Raw genomic sequence first — 13272 nt, 5'->3', positions numbered from 1 at the left:
TCAATGTGGGTCCAGTGATGATTCTAGTATTTCTTTACTATGAAAATTTCTGAGTTTTAAGAACATTTTTATTGGCATATAAGTTATATGCCTCTAGGAGTATTTTAAACACACTTGAAGGTGTTTGGGCTGCCATTGGGTTTTTGGTTTTTTGTTTGTTTGTTTTTTAGAATATACTCAATTTTATTGTTGCTCTTTTGCAGTTATTTGCTTTCTATGCATATTTAAATTTATTCTCTGTTTCTTGGTAGTTATGACCTGCCTACCTATGGTTTTCTTTGTTTGAAATTATGCTTGGTATCTGAACTCTGAGTTCGTTTGTTTTGAAAATTTTCCCAGCCGTTGTCCATTCAAACATTGTCTCATTTCTCTTAGTCTTTCTCCTCTCCTTGTGATACTCCAATTACATGTGTATTGGAATGTTTTACCGCATAGATATATGCGTCTCTTTTCTGAACTTTATAATCCTTTAATCTCTGTTGTGTGTATTTTGCTTGACTTGCTAGGTTCATTAATTCATGCTGAAATTGTATATGACCAGTTATTAAACTTGCATGCCATGGTGATTTTACTGTGTGTGTGTGTGTGTGTGTGTGTGTGTGTGTTTTAATTCAAGTTCTAAAACAATCTTCTTTGGAACTTCCAGTTCTCACTGAAACTTTCCAATTTGTCTTTTAATTTCCTAAAGACAGTAAACAGAACTGCTTTTAACACTGTCTTTAAAGTTTAATCTGTGGATTGCTGGTGTTTCTTTTTTTTTTCTCTTAGTTTTAAAGATAATCCTTTGATGTCCATTTTAAAATTGAGTGCAACATTATGTATAAAATACTGTACAAACACAGCACTACTCTAGATGGTGTAGCTTTCCTCCAAAGGGAACTTACTGTTGCCTTTCCAGGGTGGCCAGCAGTCCTTGCAAGGGATGCTCTGCCTTCCTTTAACCAGTGCTCCAAGGATGTAGCTCTTCAGAGTCTGGAGTAGAAGACCAGAGAGTTTACCAGCACCTCTTCTTTAATGGATCTTAAACTCCAAGATCTCTCTCTCTCTCTCTCTCTCTCTCTCTCTCTCTCTCTCTCTCCTCATGAGATGCTGGAGGCTCTTCTTACTTTGTCAACTGTTCAGCTATTGCTATAGAATCACCAACTAATCTATGGGAAATCCTTTCTGGACTGCCTTTTCTGAGACTATAGTCATCCAGGTCCTCGTTGCTTTTAAAGTTCCCTGGTATCTTACAAGCTGATTTATTTAATTTTGCCTGCTTTTCTAATGTTAGTGACAGTGCTGCTCCCAACTGTACTGGGCCATTACTGCCAGAATCAAAACTGTATTGGAACAGTTTGAGCAGGGCAGCTATATGATTTCGATTTGTCTTGTTAAAAGATCATTTTTATTGCCTTGAAAAAACAACTCTAGGATTCAAAAGGAAGCAGGATGGAAGCAGATGGCCCACGTAGTTAGCTCTGGGCATAATGTAGACTACAGATAACGGTGACTCAATTCACAGTGGTAATGCGGCAGTGAAGAGGAGGTTGATTCTGCACATAGCTTGCAGGTAGAGCCAGAAAGGTTTGCTGAGAAACTGGATACAGAATAAGAGAAAGGAGTTACAGCTGATCCACTGGAGAGGTGGAAATGAGGAAACTGAACAAAAGTGCAATTATGAAGGTGTTCAGGAGCTTACTTTTTGCATGTGTTGGTTAATGTCCGAAATGCTAATTTGACATCTAAAAATGTCAAAGGCACAGTTGAATATACAAGTGTGAAATTCAAGGTAAGTTTGGAAACTGGAGAAATTTTGTAATCATTCGGTGGTCATTAAAACTATGAAAACAGATGAGAGCACCTCAGAAGTAAATACAGAGGAGAATACTGACTTTGCACAATACTGTACTGCCTACACAGCCAGTTCCAGGGTAACAGGGAAAAAATCCGCAGCCAAGGTGCTGCACAGGAGACCCGATCAGGTCTCATCCTCGCTACCCGCCCATCCAAGACAAAGAGAATCATGAAGCTCCTGTTCACAGTTCTGATGTCTCCCCGCTTCCCCCACTTTCCTCAACCAAGAGTCAGTTTTTGGAAAGCTCAGGTGTTTAACAGGTATTGCAACCCGGCAGATGCAGTCAGTCCTCCTGACCAGACGGTGGCGCTAGGCATTACTGCCAGTCAGCCCAAGCCGCCCACTTTCCTCAAACAGGCTGCACCCTCTTCCTCCGGGCGGCAGAGGACGTGTGCGAGGCGCAGGGAGATTTTCCCCCGTGAGGGGCGGGGCCTGCGTGAGGGCGGAGCCTGGGCGGGGGCGGGACTTGGAGAGGGGCGGGGCTGCCGGGAACCGGCCGGCGGCCGCAGACTGAGCGCAGCGCGGGGCGCAGCGGGCGTGAGGATCCTCCTCGGACGACCGCGAGGAAGCCGTTGGCTCCGGCTGCTGCCGCCGCCGCCATGATCCCTCTGGAGAAGCCGAGCAGCGGCGGCTCGTCGTCAGCCGCCGCCTCCGGAACCGGCGCGGCTGGCCCGGGTGTGAGTGCGCCCCGCCGGCCGCCGCCGCCCCACGCACGCGGGCTGCTGACGGAGATCCGCGCGGTGGTGAGCACCGCGTCCTTCCAGGACTACTACCGCCTGAGCCCGGGCCGGGAGCTGGGCAGGTGAGGCGGCGGCGGGGCGCGGGGAGGAGGGCGGCGCACTCGTGGCGTGGGCGGCGGCCGGGGCTCGCCCGGTCCCCACCGGGCCCGTGTCCTGTGGGGACGCCTGACGAGGAAGGTGCGGACCAGCCGGGCGCGTAGCCCGCGCCTGGCGGATGAAGTTGAGGCGCGCGTGGACCGCGGGTCTAAGGTCGCGAGGCTTCGGCCCTCGCCCCGCCGGCTGCGGTCAGCGGCCGCGGCTTTCCGGAGTCCGCCTCGGCAACAGCTCGCTTTACGCCCGCTCGGCGTTGACTTGGGCAGTGGCCTTCCGCTGTCTTCGTCATTTTCGTTTTCTTCATGGGATTTGCATAGTTTTGGTTCTTAAAAGTCTATCTCTTGATCAGGCCGACTCCTTTCATAGGTCTTTGCGCTTTTTCTCCCCCTGTTCTGCTCCACTCTGAACCGGCGCTAGTCTTCTCGCACCCCACTCGTCTTTAGTGGGCTTAGGGAGAGCTTGCAACTTGCTTTTTAAAGTTGTGAAAGGGGCAATCCGGATACTTTTCCGTTTTATTAAGTTGCAGAGCAGTGACAGAGCGATTTCCGTGGGGTTTTGAGACTTTTTTTTCTTGAGGAAGGCTTAAAAGGAGTAGTCAGATGCATAGGCTTTAGGGCAAACTTCTATTTCCTTGCCCTGCTCGCTGTTTTTTGTTGTTGTTGTTGTTGTTGTTTGTTTGTTTGTTTGTTTGTTTCCGTCTTTGGTTGGGTGACTTAGACTCTCCAGCCACTGTTCGGATCTGGGAAGTCAGTGTCGCATTAGTCCTTACCTCTCAAGGTGCCCTGAGATGCGGTGGCTTTAAAGCACAAACCGCTGTGCCTAGCACGTAGCGTTCGTGTTCTCTTTTATTGCAAACATTTGTCGTGGTTGCAAAATAGCTACGTGTTGTAATGGGAAAGGACTTTACAGTTATGACAGCCTTCAGCTGAGTGCACAGGAAAGGCATAGTTACAAATAATGATCGAAACGCACAGCTTTACAAATACTAAGATAACTTCTAGGAACAATATTTTGGAGGGACCCTTTAAGATGTCCTGCGTGTTCCCAGTGTTAGCAGGAAAAATACCTTTCAGGAACATGACCTCACTGGGCTGGACACTTAATTGACTACCCCTGTGCACGCTGTAATTATGACACAAGGAGAGAGCAGAGCTACTGAGCTACGTTGGATTCTAATGCCTTGACATTCCATCCGTTCTGAGGTAACCCTGATTACATGAGCTAAGTGTTCCATTATTTGAGCTGTCTCCCTTCATTGTATAAAAGGAAGATCGGCATTACATAACTGAAATGTCTTGGGGGCAAGCACTGTCTTGCAGACTTTATGAGAAGCGTTTTAACCAGAAAAAAAAAACTGACTTGTACCCTATTAAGTGGTAGTGTACTAATTCCTCTAGCTGCATTTGTTTCAGCTTTTAATCGCTATAGTTTGCTTGGAAGATTTTCTTTTATACTTTAAAGTTGAGATAGTTTTTGCTTAGGTATAGAGGAATAAATCCCGGAGCAGCTAAACAGTGCAGTTTAGATATTTAATGTAACATCCTGAAACTGAAAAATACAATTAGTCCATTCTTTTACCTTTTTCATTACGAAGCTTATACACCAGTTAAGAACATGGTTCGGAGTCTTCCAGTCTAGGATTGAAATCTTAGCTTTTACTGGTTCCTTAGACTTGGGTACATTACCTGACTCCTGATTGCCTCATAGAGTTTTTGAGAAAGTCAAACACATAGCTTTAAGTCTGTGCTTAGCTTAGGAGAAGCATTCGGTGTAATTCACTGTGTAACTCAATATATGTTGTTATTAGCAGTGTAACCAAAGAGCAAAAATAAAATCTGCACAATTGCAAAATAGACCCCTTCTCTGGCAGTTACCAAGGAGTTGTTAACAAGTCACAGAAAATGAAAGTTCTCTTTTGTCTTATAAACAGTCCTTATTGAAGGTTCCTACATTTTGCCAACAGATTATGGCTTCAACTTAGTTGAAAATGTTTATGCATGACATTTTTTCTGGTAAGATAAAAAACTTGACTTTCTCCAGCTGTTAACTCTAGTTGCATATCTGATAATTGGTCTCATGCTGATGTATAATGGCCTTTAGGAAAGAGGAAAAGGTTCAAAGACTTAACTGTTCAAACAGAAACCTTTTTTTGTTTGTTTTTTTAGGTGTTACTCTTATTTTATCAGCTACAGAAAGCTTTCTTTCAATGTGATGGCTGTTGAGAAAGGAATTTTAAAACTCCAATATTGATTCCAGAGTAATGACAGGACACAATGTTATCATTTTTAAGAAATGTCATATTCTTCCATGTCCCTGGCAGAGTCCATAGCAACCTAAATGTGTGTAAATACATGATGTAAAGCTTGCTTTTACTGCTTCAGAGTTTGACTTGTTATTCCCAAGGCTCCTTACCTTAGTCAGTATTGTGCCACTGTAAACAGCATTAATGATTTCATTACTGAGGAAAGGACACATGACCGTGGGTACTGCCAATTTTTTCATGTTGATTTCCCTTGGGCTTATTGATTAGAGGAACAGATATTTTTATAATCAAATAGTTTCCCTTGCAGGTGTTTTCCATATCTAGTCCTCAACTTTAACATTTTTAAATATATTCATAAATTTTATCTTCAAAAAAGTTTAAGCCAAAGGACATGTCTTGTTTTTTATATTTCATACTCATTGTTTGATTTCCCTATAGGAGAAAAATTGTAAATACGAGTTTCCTATAGTTGTAAAAGTGCTTTTGTAAGTGTTGGCCCATTGGTTCTCACCATTTGTTGTTTAGAAAACAATGTATTTCACATTAGAAAACAGTTCAAAAATTGAGTCTTCTGAAAGACTGCAGAGCTGAGCCTCCTGACAGTCATTCCTGTTACAGCACAGTATAATCTGTAGCCTGTCTTGTGACTCGTGCCCTTTCCCATAGTTTTTACTACAGGGTTTGTTAATTGGCTCCAAATTCTACCAAGCTTCCCTGTCAGGTTACCCACGTGGCCCGTCCATCTCATTCTCTTCAGCTGTTAGGGGTCAGGGGCCCAGCAGGTCTTCTTAAGATGGAAGGTACTCTGGGTTAGGTGTTTGGGAACTGTACACTATTAATCTGGATTCATATCTGTATATGATGGCTTCAGGTTGAAACCTTTGAAATATTTAATCGTTGCTATAAATTATAATTTCTTTAGAAAGAAGCTTGTTAAATAATATTATCCTGGTAGAAATTGCCTTGTTTTTGGACAAATGTTACTTAACATTTCCTGTCAGTTATTCACTGGTTTAAAGAAGCATATTTACAGAGCTTGGAAGTAATCTGATACGTTTGGGCAAATATTGGAAGAAAAAAACTGTGGTTAGTCAACAGCAGTAACTGAGGAAACATGTCTTAATTTAAAATACATGGATTTAAAATTTAATGAATTTCAAGCTAGGTATGATGGTGCATGTCTATATTCCCAGCATTTGGGAGTCTGAAGCAGGAGGATTACCACATATTCAAGGCCAACCTGAACTGTGTAGCAAGACCTTACCCCCCCAAAAAAGCTTGTAAATAAAAAATTGTTTAAAACCTGATTATTGAATCAAATGCATTAGAAAACTAAGTAGCTGTAATTATTGATTTGCCTCTTCAGATCAATAAAGAAAAATTACTATATGTCTATTAGGAGGTTTTACACTTCCTGTAGAGTTCAGGTTAGATAAAGGGATGAGGGCATAGCATAGAGGTAGAGCACTTGCCCACTGCCTGGGAGGCCTTGGATTTGAGTCTCAGCTCTGGGGGGAACAAAAGTAAAAATCACCTCCAGAGCTCTCCTGTTCTTTTTTTTTGTTGTGTGTGTATGTGGTGGGGTTTTTGTTTTGAGGAGTTTTTTGAGTGGGTTAAATTGTTAACATTGGTTATATCATAGATCTGAAAGTGCTCCAAACAGTAAAATAGCTACTGATAACTGACAACTTGTTAAGTGCTATAGACTTTGAAGAAATAATTTTGTTTCATTTTACAGATGAATCCAAGGCCCAGAAAGATCAGTTAAATTGCCCATTATCACACAGTTAATAGCAGAATTTAAAACCAAGTTTGGCGTTGATCTTTTTTAAAATTTCATTTATAAGATAAAAAAGTTACAGCAAGCTGGGGTTAGTTTATTATTGGATAAGTAAATATCTTTCACAAGTGTAGTGTGGCCCAAGTGTAGAGTAGGTACAGTGATGTCCAGACCTCCGCATGCACCTGCCACACAGCACAGACTCCCGAGCAGCTGCCAGCCCTGCGCTCTCCATACACCGGGAGTGTTCTAGACAGGTGTACCTTTTTTTTTTTTTTTAAATTTAAGGAGAAAAAGGAAAAAAACAGAAAAAGGGTACAAGTAATACAAAATTTAAAAAATAAACAGTAAGAAATCACTAGTTAATAGATTGCATATTCTCATCTTAGAAATAGTTGTTCAAGTTACAAAATTGAAGCATATAAAGTGGACTTTCAAACAGTGAGAGTGCAAACAATTTTGTTCAATGATCCAAAAAACACTCAGTAATATGGTTATCTATCTTATACACTTAACCATATATGCAGTTATAACCTTTAGAGCACTTTCTTGATTTTTTTTTTTTTTTTGTCTTTTTCCTTTTTATCGGTACCAGGGATCGAACTCACGACTGCCTCCTTGCAAGACAGGTGCTTATGCCACTGAGCTAAATCCCCAGCCCTAGAACACTTTCTTTTCTTTTGTACAATGACAATTACACATTTTGGGTCAGGTGTACCTTTTTATTAAACAGTATTTTGCTGTACCTTTTCTTACCATTATTACCAGTTGCCTGCAGTATTCAGTGTAAGGCTGTAACCTAGGTGCACTGGGCTCTGCCGTACCTCCTGGTTGTGTAGTGGGCTCAGCCATCTACACTTACGTGAGTACTTTCTAAACTGAGGATGCCTCGATGACATTGCCTCAGGGTACCTTTCTCTGAACATGTCCCCATCCCTGAGTGATACCTGGCTGTCATATTTATAGAAAGAGCACATGAGACACTACTTTAGACTTTTGGGATTTGGGATCCAGAAGTGAATCCCAAATGTAACAGGTCCATCCCTGGCCTTTGAATCTACAAGCCAAGGAAATAATATTGAAGCAGAGCCTCAAAGAATTGAAGTGATCTTGGTAGAGTTTGTGTGAGATCTCTGCCATTGAGAGCAGCACACCACAAGGCACAGAGGTAGGAAAGTTCAGTGAAGAGAGGATGGCAAGTAGTTCAACATGTTAAACATTATAAGGTTGAATTCTAAAAAGGACTATTTAACAAAACAGTCACTGCAGATGTACTGAGTGTGCCATCCCACGAGCATACCTGCCACACTCAGGTGCTGTTGTGTGGAGCTGTGCTCTGAATCTAACACATGATCTTCCCCAAAGCTCTGTTGCTGTTCTTGTCATCTCTGTCAGCTGACATTACCTATACTACAAATCTTCAGGTCATTCTGAATTTGCATTTTCCCTTTCTCCACTCATTTCTGCCTACACAGCACAGCCTGTCAGGGAGTGCTACACCTTGATCTTGGATGTCTTTCAGATGTACTGCTCCTTTAGGCTTGGTAGAGATTTTCCCTCACTGATCTTGTAGGGTAAAATATTTTATGAACTAAAGAACTTTGATCTGAGCATGAGTGCTGTTATGTAGATGTTGTTAAATCCATCAGTTGTAGAGCTATGCCTCAGGATTTGTCACTCAGCATTTGATTACTAGTTGTTATGGATTAAACACTGGTGGTCAACTTAACACCAGCTGAATTAAATCAGCATGGTGCTGAGCGTAGATGTTCCACCTAAGGAAAGTTGGCAGCATAAAGAGAGATGTGGAGAAGACAAGTGAGACGTTGTGGGTTTTATGTGTTGCTGTTTGAGCCATTGGTTCTCCTGGAGGAGCTCGCCACGACTAGCTTTCCCAGTGTGAGTTTGACCATTGTCATTGGAAAAGCTCGGGACCTTGTTGGTGAGAGTAGCTGTGGTTCACTTTGGGGGAGCTCTAGTCCTTGTATCGAACATCACTTCCTGGCTCTGGAGGGGAAGACGTGTGCCATTTAATCTCCAGGACAGACTCCTCATGCTGGCTTTCTGGCATGCACTTGACTGTTCTGATTGTCAGAGGAGCTCAGAGCCTCTGTGTCACTGAGGGTGGCTGTGGTGCTTTTCAGGACAGCCCTGGTTCTTATTATAAGTGTGACTTCTTGGCTCCAGCGTAGAACTCTCAATCCACTAGCACAGCTCCTTCACCCCACTGGTATAGACTTTCTGCTTCCACCACTGACCTTTGGCCTTCCCAGCACAGATCCGTAAAAGAGACTGGTGTGAATCCTTCTCATGGGCTCTAGACCTCCAGTTGGACTCATGAGAAGCATTGTCATGGACTCTAGGTCTTCATCTGGACTCATGTAGGACATTATTGCGGGATTCAGGCCCTTGGCTAAATATTCTATGTCTTTAGTGTTGTGGATAGATTTCCTGTACCTTTTTGTGTTAACTCTGGGTGACCATCATAAATAATATTATAAATTCTTTGTCCTGATTCTAATTGTTCTCCGCACCACCCCTGACTACAACATTAGTGGTAACAAAAACAAAGGGGATAAAAGTAATGTGTGTGGTTAATGGTTGCTGGGAAGGAAGAATTAGTACTCAAAAATAAGCTATATGGTGAACCATAATCTTAAAATCAGAATTTAATAGGACAGATTAAAGTCTTGCATTTAATTTTTTAGAAAGGCTTTTAAAAATACAGTTCAAAAATATTGCCTGGAAAAATTCAAGGGGGAAGCAGTCTAGGTAATTGACATGTATTTATGAGCCAAATATGAAATATGAAAAACCTATCAGTTCTTTAGCAAGCAATGTTAGATTATATTGTGCTAAGAGCCACAAAATAATCTTGTAATGCTTTGATCATATTATACCTGAAGTAGTTTCTTTAGCTTTTGGTTGGCATCTTTTCTAATAAGCCATAATAGTGAGGGAGTGACGTATCCTATGGACATAAGAAAGGATGGCATATTTGGGAGAAAAGAAGGATTGGCCGTTGGCAGATTGTGTTCTCTGCATTTGACAGCCAATAAATGGTCACGTGGAAGTGAGAATAGGCTTTGTTCTGTGTCCCTCCATGGGGAACTCAGGCTCCATCTAGCTCTTCAGTTGAAGGTCAGGGTTTGCCTTATGATGAAAACTTTATTAAATAATATATCCCTAGAAATGGAATAGATCACACAAAAATGACATTGGCACTTGGCATGAGGTTAAATGTCATGATTTCTAAGTTGCCTTCTAACCTAAAGATTTGGTGGATATATACATGTGGAACTGATTTACTCTATAGCATGTACCATGCTAAATAACTAACATGGATTATACATGCATTATTTTCATGGATTCAACTAACTATGGATCAGAAATTATCAGGAAAAAAAAATGCATCTGTATTGAACATGTGCAGACTTTCATTGTCATTATTTCCAAAACAACACACTGTTTTAGCTGTTTACTCATATGTACCATTTACATTGTATTAGGTATTACAAGTAATCTGGAGATGATTTCAGTTATACCAAAGGATGTGTGTAGTTTGTATGTAAATACTATACCATTCAATATGAGAGACCTGAGTACTCAGAGTACATGATATCTGTGGGGGTCCTGGAAGCAGCCTCATGAATATTGCAAGATGAATATATTTGAGTTCTTACAGCTCTGATATAGATGTTATTCCTGTCCCCTTGTACAGATAAGAGAAAATGAAGTTAAAGAGGTCCATTGTGTGCCTCTGTAACAGAACACCACAGACCAGTTAGAAACACGCAGCATTTTTTAGCTCTCAGTGCTGGAGGCTGGGAGTCCCGCATTAAAGAGCCATGTCTGCAAAGCCCGTCTTGATGGTCACCCCAGGGTGAAGGAGCAAGAGCACAAGCTGGAGGGGACGGTGTCCCATGGTCAGCCCTTTATCAGGAACCTGCTCCCTCCAGACCTGGTCACTTCGTAATGGGCCCATCTTTCAACTTGTTGTTTCTAATGTGTGAATTTAGGTGACACATTCAAACTGTAGTATTTTGCTATTCAGAAAGCTGATTTTTTGTAATTTTACAAGTTACATTTTATTAATCTATCTAGTCAGTACATGTATAGCCTCTCACACATTCTCAAGTAATGTTACTTTTGTGATTAATGGGCTTAACTCTAATCCTTTCATTTGTTTAGAAATTTTTATGAAAACTTATCATCTCTGGATAGTTGCCAGCTCTAACAGTGAATTTTTTTGTTTAATTCTAGGGGAAAATTTGCAGTGGTGAGGAAATGTATAAAGAAAGATTCTGGAAAAGAATTTGCAGCAAAGTTCATGAGAAAAAGAAGAAAAGGCCAAGATTGTCGGATGGAGATAATTCACGAGATTGCTGTACTTGAACTAGCACAGGACAATCCCTGGGTCATTAATTTACATGAAGTGTATGAGACTCCATCAGAAATGATCTTGGTTCTGGAATAGTAAGTATTGTCTTTCTTGGGTTGAATTTGATAGTTTATGTTTCCGTATAAGATACTGCTTTTCTGTGAGAATGTGCATTGCCTGGTTCTCTGGAAAGGATTTTCCAGTCATCTTCATGTGTTCTTCATAAATACCTTTACCACACCTTCTTCCAGGCTTGTATTAAATACCTGACCTGTGCTCCCCTTCATGGGGAAAATTAGGCCATCACACACAGACTCCCTTGGCATCTTTCCAAAGCCTTCTAAGCAAGGAAATCATATCATACGTTTACCCAGGATGATAAGCTTTTGTCTTGACTGCCTTACGCCCTTCCCATCTGTTTGACAGAGATTCAGTTATGCACTTCCAAGACTTGAAACCCTTATCTGTGTTCTTTAATTTTTATCCTTTCATTTCTGGGCACTGTGTTTGTTTTTGAATCAGTTGTGAAGCCTCTGTTAAAGTTTCGGTCCCTTTTCCTTAGATGGTTTTTTCCCTCAGTCTTCTGTTACTCAGTGTCTTCTCAAATTCCTGCTTCTAACTGTGACTCTTCTTTATGCTGTCTTTGCTGCATTGCTCTTTTCTTTATTGCTGTCCTTCTTAAAAGAGTAGTCTGAATTTACAGCTTTCCTCGCCTTCTAATCAGTTCTGTTCTACTTCATTGATCCTTTCATCTGTTCATGTGCCAATAACTCCACTCACTTTTCAGTATAATGCCATCTGCTCTTTCAGAACTTTCCTGAGGTCACCAACCCTGCTCCCCAGAATCAGTCTCATGTTGGTATTCTTCTTTTACTGTCTCTAAATAGGCAATACAGTTCTTTCTTTAAATTACAACTTGCTCATCTTTTGTAGCCCTGATTTTCAGTTGTTTCTGTTTTGTTTTTCTTCTCTCAGAGCTTTTTATCCTATTCTGGATAATGGAAATGTTCCCCATAGCTCTGTCTTTGTTACTATTGTTGCAAAATTTTGTTCAGTCAATTTACTTCCATGATAATCTCTTCTGTGTGCCTTCAGCTGTTATTTAAGTGATGATTATTTTTCCAGCCTCAATCTCTCACCTGAGTTCCAGTGCCTGCTGTGTATGACTGTGTCCAACTGCATATCATTATCAGTTCAATATCAGTACAGTTTTATTGCCCTTCTGCTTGTTTCTCTTTTGTTCCCATTTCCATTGGCATCCCCATTGTGTCATTGTTCATGCTAGAAACCTTGATCCTGTCCTTAATTTATCTCCTTTAACCTTCCTTCATAATGAATTACCAAGTCTCCCATTTGAACCTTTCTAGTAGCTGCTTAGCTGATCACCTTGGCTTCTGCTCCAGGACATCCGCTGCTGCTGTTAGCACACAGGCATGGATATGCTGATATTATTCCCTTGCTTAGGAGCCTTTTTGGCTTTTGTTGCTTCAGTGATCAGGTTTTTAGAATCCAATCAGTATGATTTGGCCAAAATTTTTGTGTTTTAATTTGAAAAAGAAGTCTTGAAAGATGTTTTCTGGATTTTGAGATATCAAGACTCTCAGCCAGATCAGTAAATGGTTGCTGTGAAAGCAGGCAAGTTGTGATCACTGTATCAGTCATTACCGAAGCACATGCTTTGGTTCATAATATAAAAGTAAGACTAACATAGCCGCTTCCCTCCAAGTGCTAAATTTAGCTCTCCCAAGGAGATTAAATAGAAATGATTGCAGCAATGTTGGCGTTTCACTAGAAATCTTGTTAGGTGCCGTGTGAACACAGGCAGAGTATTATAGCTATGATGTGCTAAACGTTAACTGTGTGCCGGACACTATGCTAAGTTCACTCTGTACATACGGCTTATTAATTAGGTATATGATTTGTTTGTTGTACTAGGGATTGGATCTAGGGCTTCATGTGTGCCAAGCGAGTTCTCTACCATAAACTGCATCCTGTAAGATTTTTATGTGTAAGAAAAAAAACTCAAAGCAATAAACAATGAGAGATCACACCACAAGTAGCAGAGCCAGGATTTAGTCCACAAGTGTGTATCCCAAAGCTTCTGCCCTTTGCCATGTGTTGTGCTGCCCTTTCTACCTGGGTGGTTAGGGAGCACTTCCCGGAAAATGAGACCCTTAG

The 13272-nt window shown here is 41.3% G+C and overlaps 1 protein-coding gene across 1 annotated transcript in view; it reads left to right on the top strand.

Moving 5' to 3' along the window:
- The first annotated feature begins 2324 nt into the window (after positions 1-2324).
- Stk17a (serine/threonine kinase 17a) overlaps positions 2325-13272 on the top strand; it is a 31710-nt gene continuing 20762 nt past the window's right edge. Inside the window, exons 1-2 of the mRNA XM_063233900.1 lie at positions 2325-2639; positions 10977-11189. Coding sequence (XP_063089970.1) covers positions 2437-2639; positions 10977-11189 — 416 coding nt within the window. The 5' untranslated portion in view covers positions 2325-2436. The remainder of the gene's footprint in view (positions 2640-10976; positions 11190-13272) is intronic.

This window comes from Cavia porcellus, unplaced genomic scaffold (assembly GCF_034190915.1).
Source record: "Cavia porcellus strain 051 isolate PalLab524CR breed Dunkin Hartley unplaced genomic scaffold, mCavPor4.1 scaffold_23, whole genome shotgun sequence".
In the NCBI taxonomy this organism is placed as follows: Eukaryota; Metazoa; Chordata; class Mammalia; order Rodentia; family Caviidae; genus Cavia; species Cavia porcellus.
Note: the sequence above shows the minus strand (reverse complement) of the source record. Positions and strands in the feature narration are given on the sequence as shown.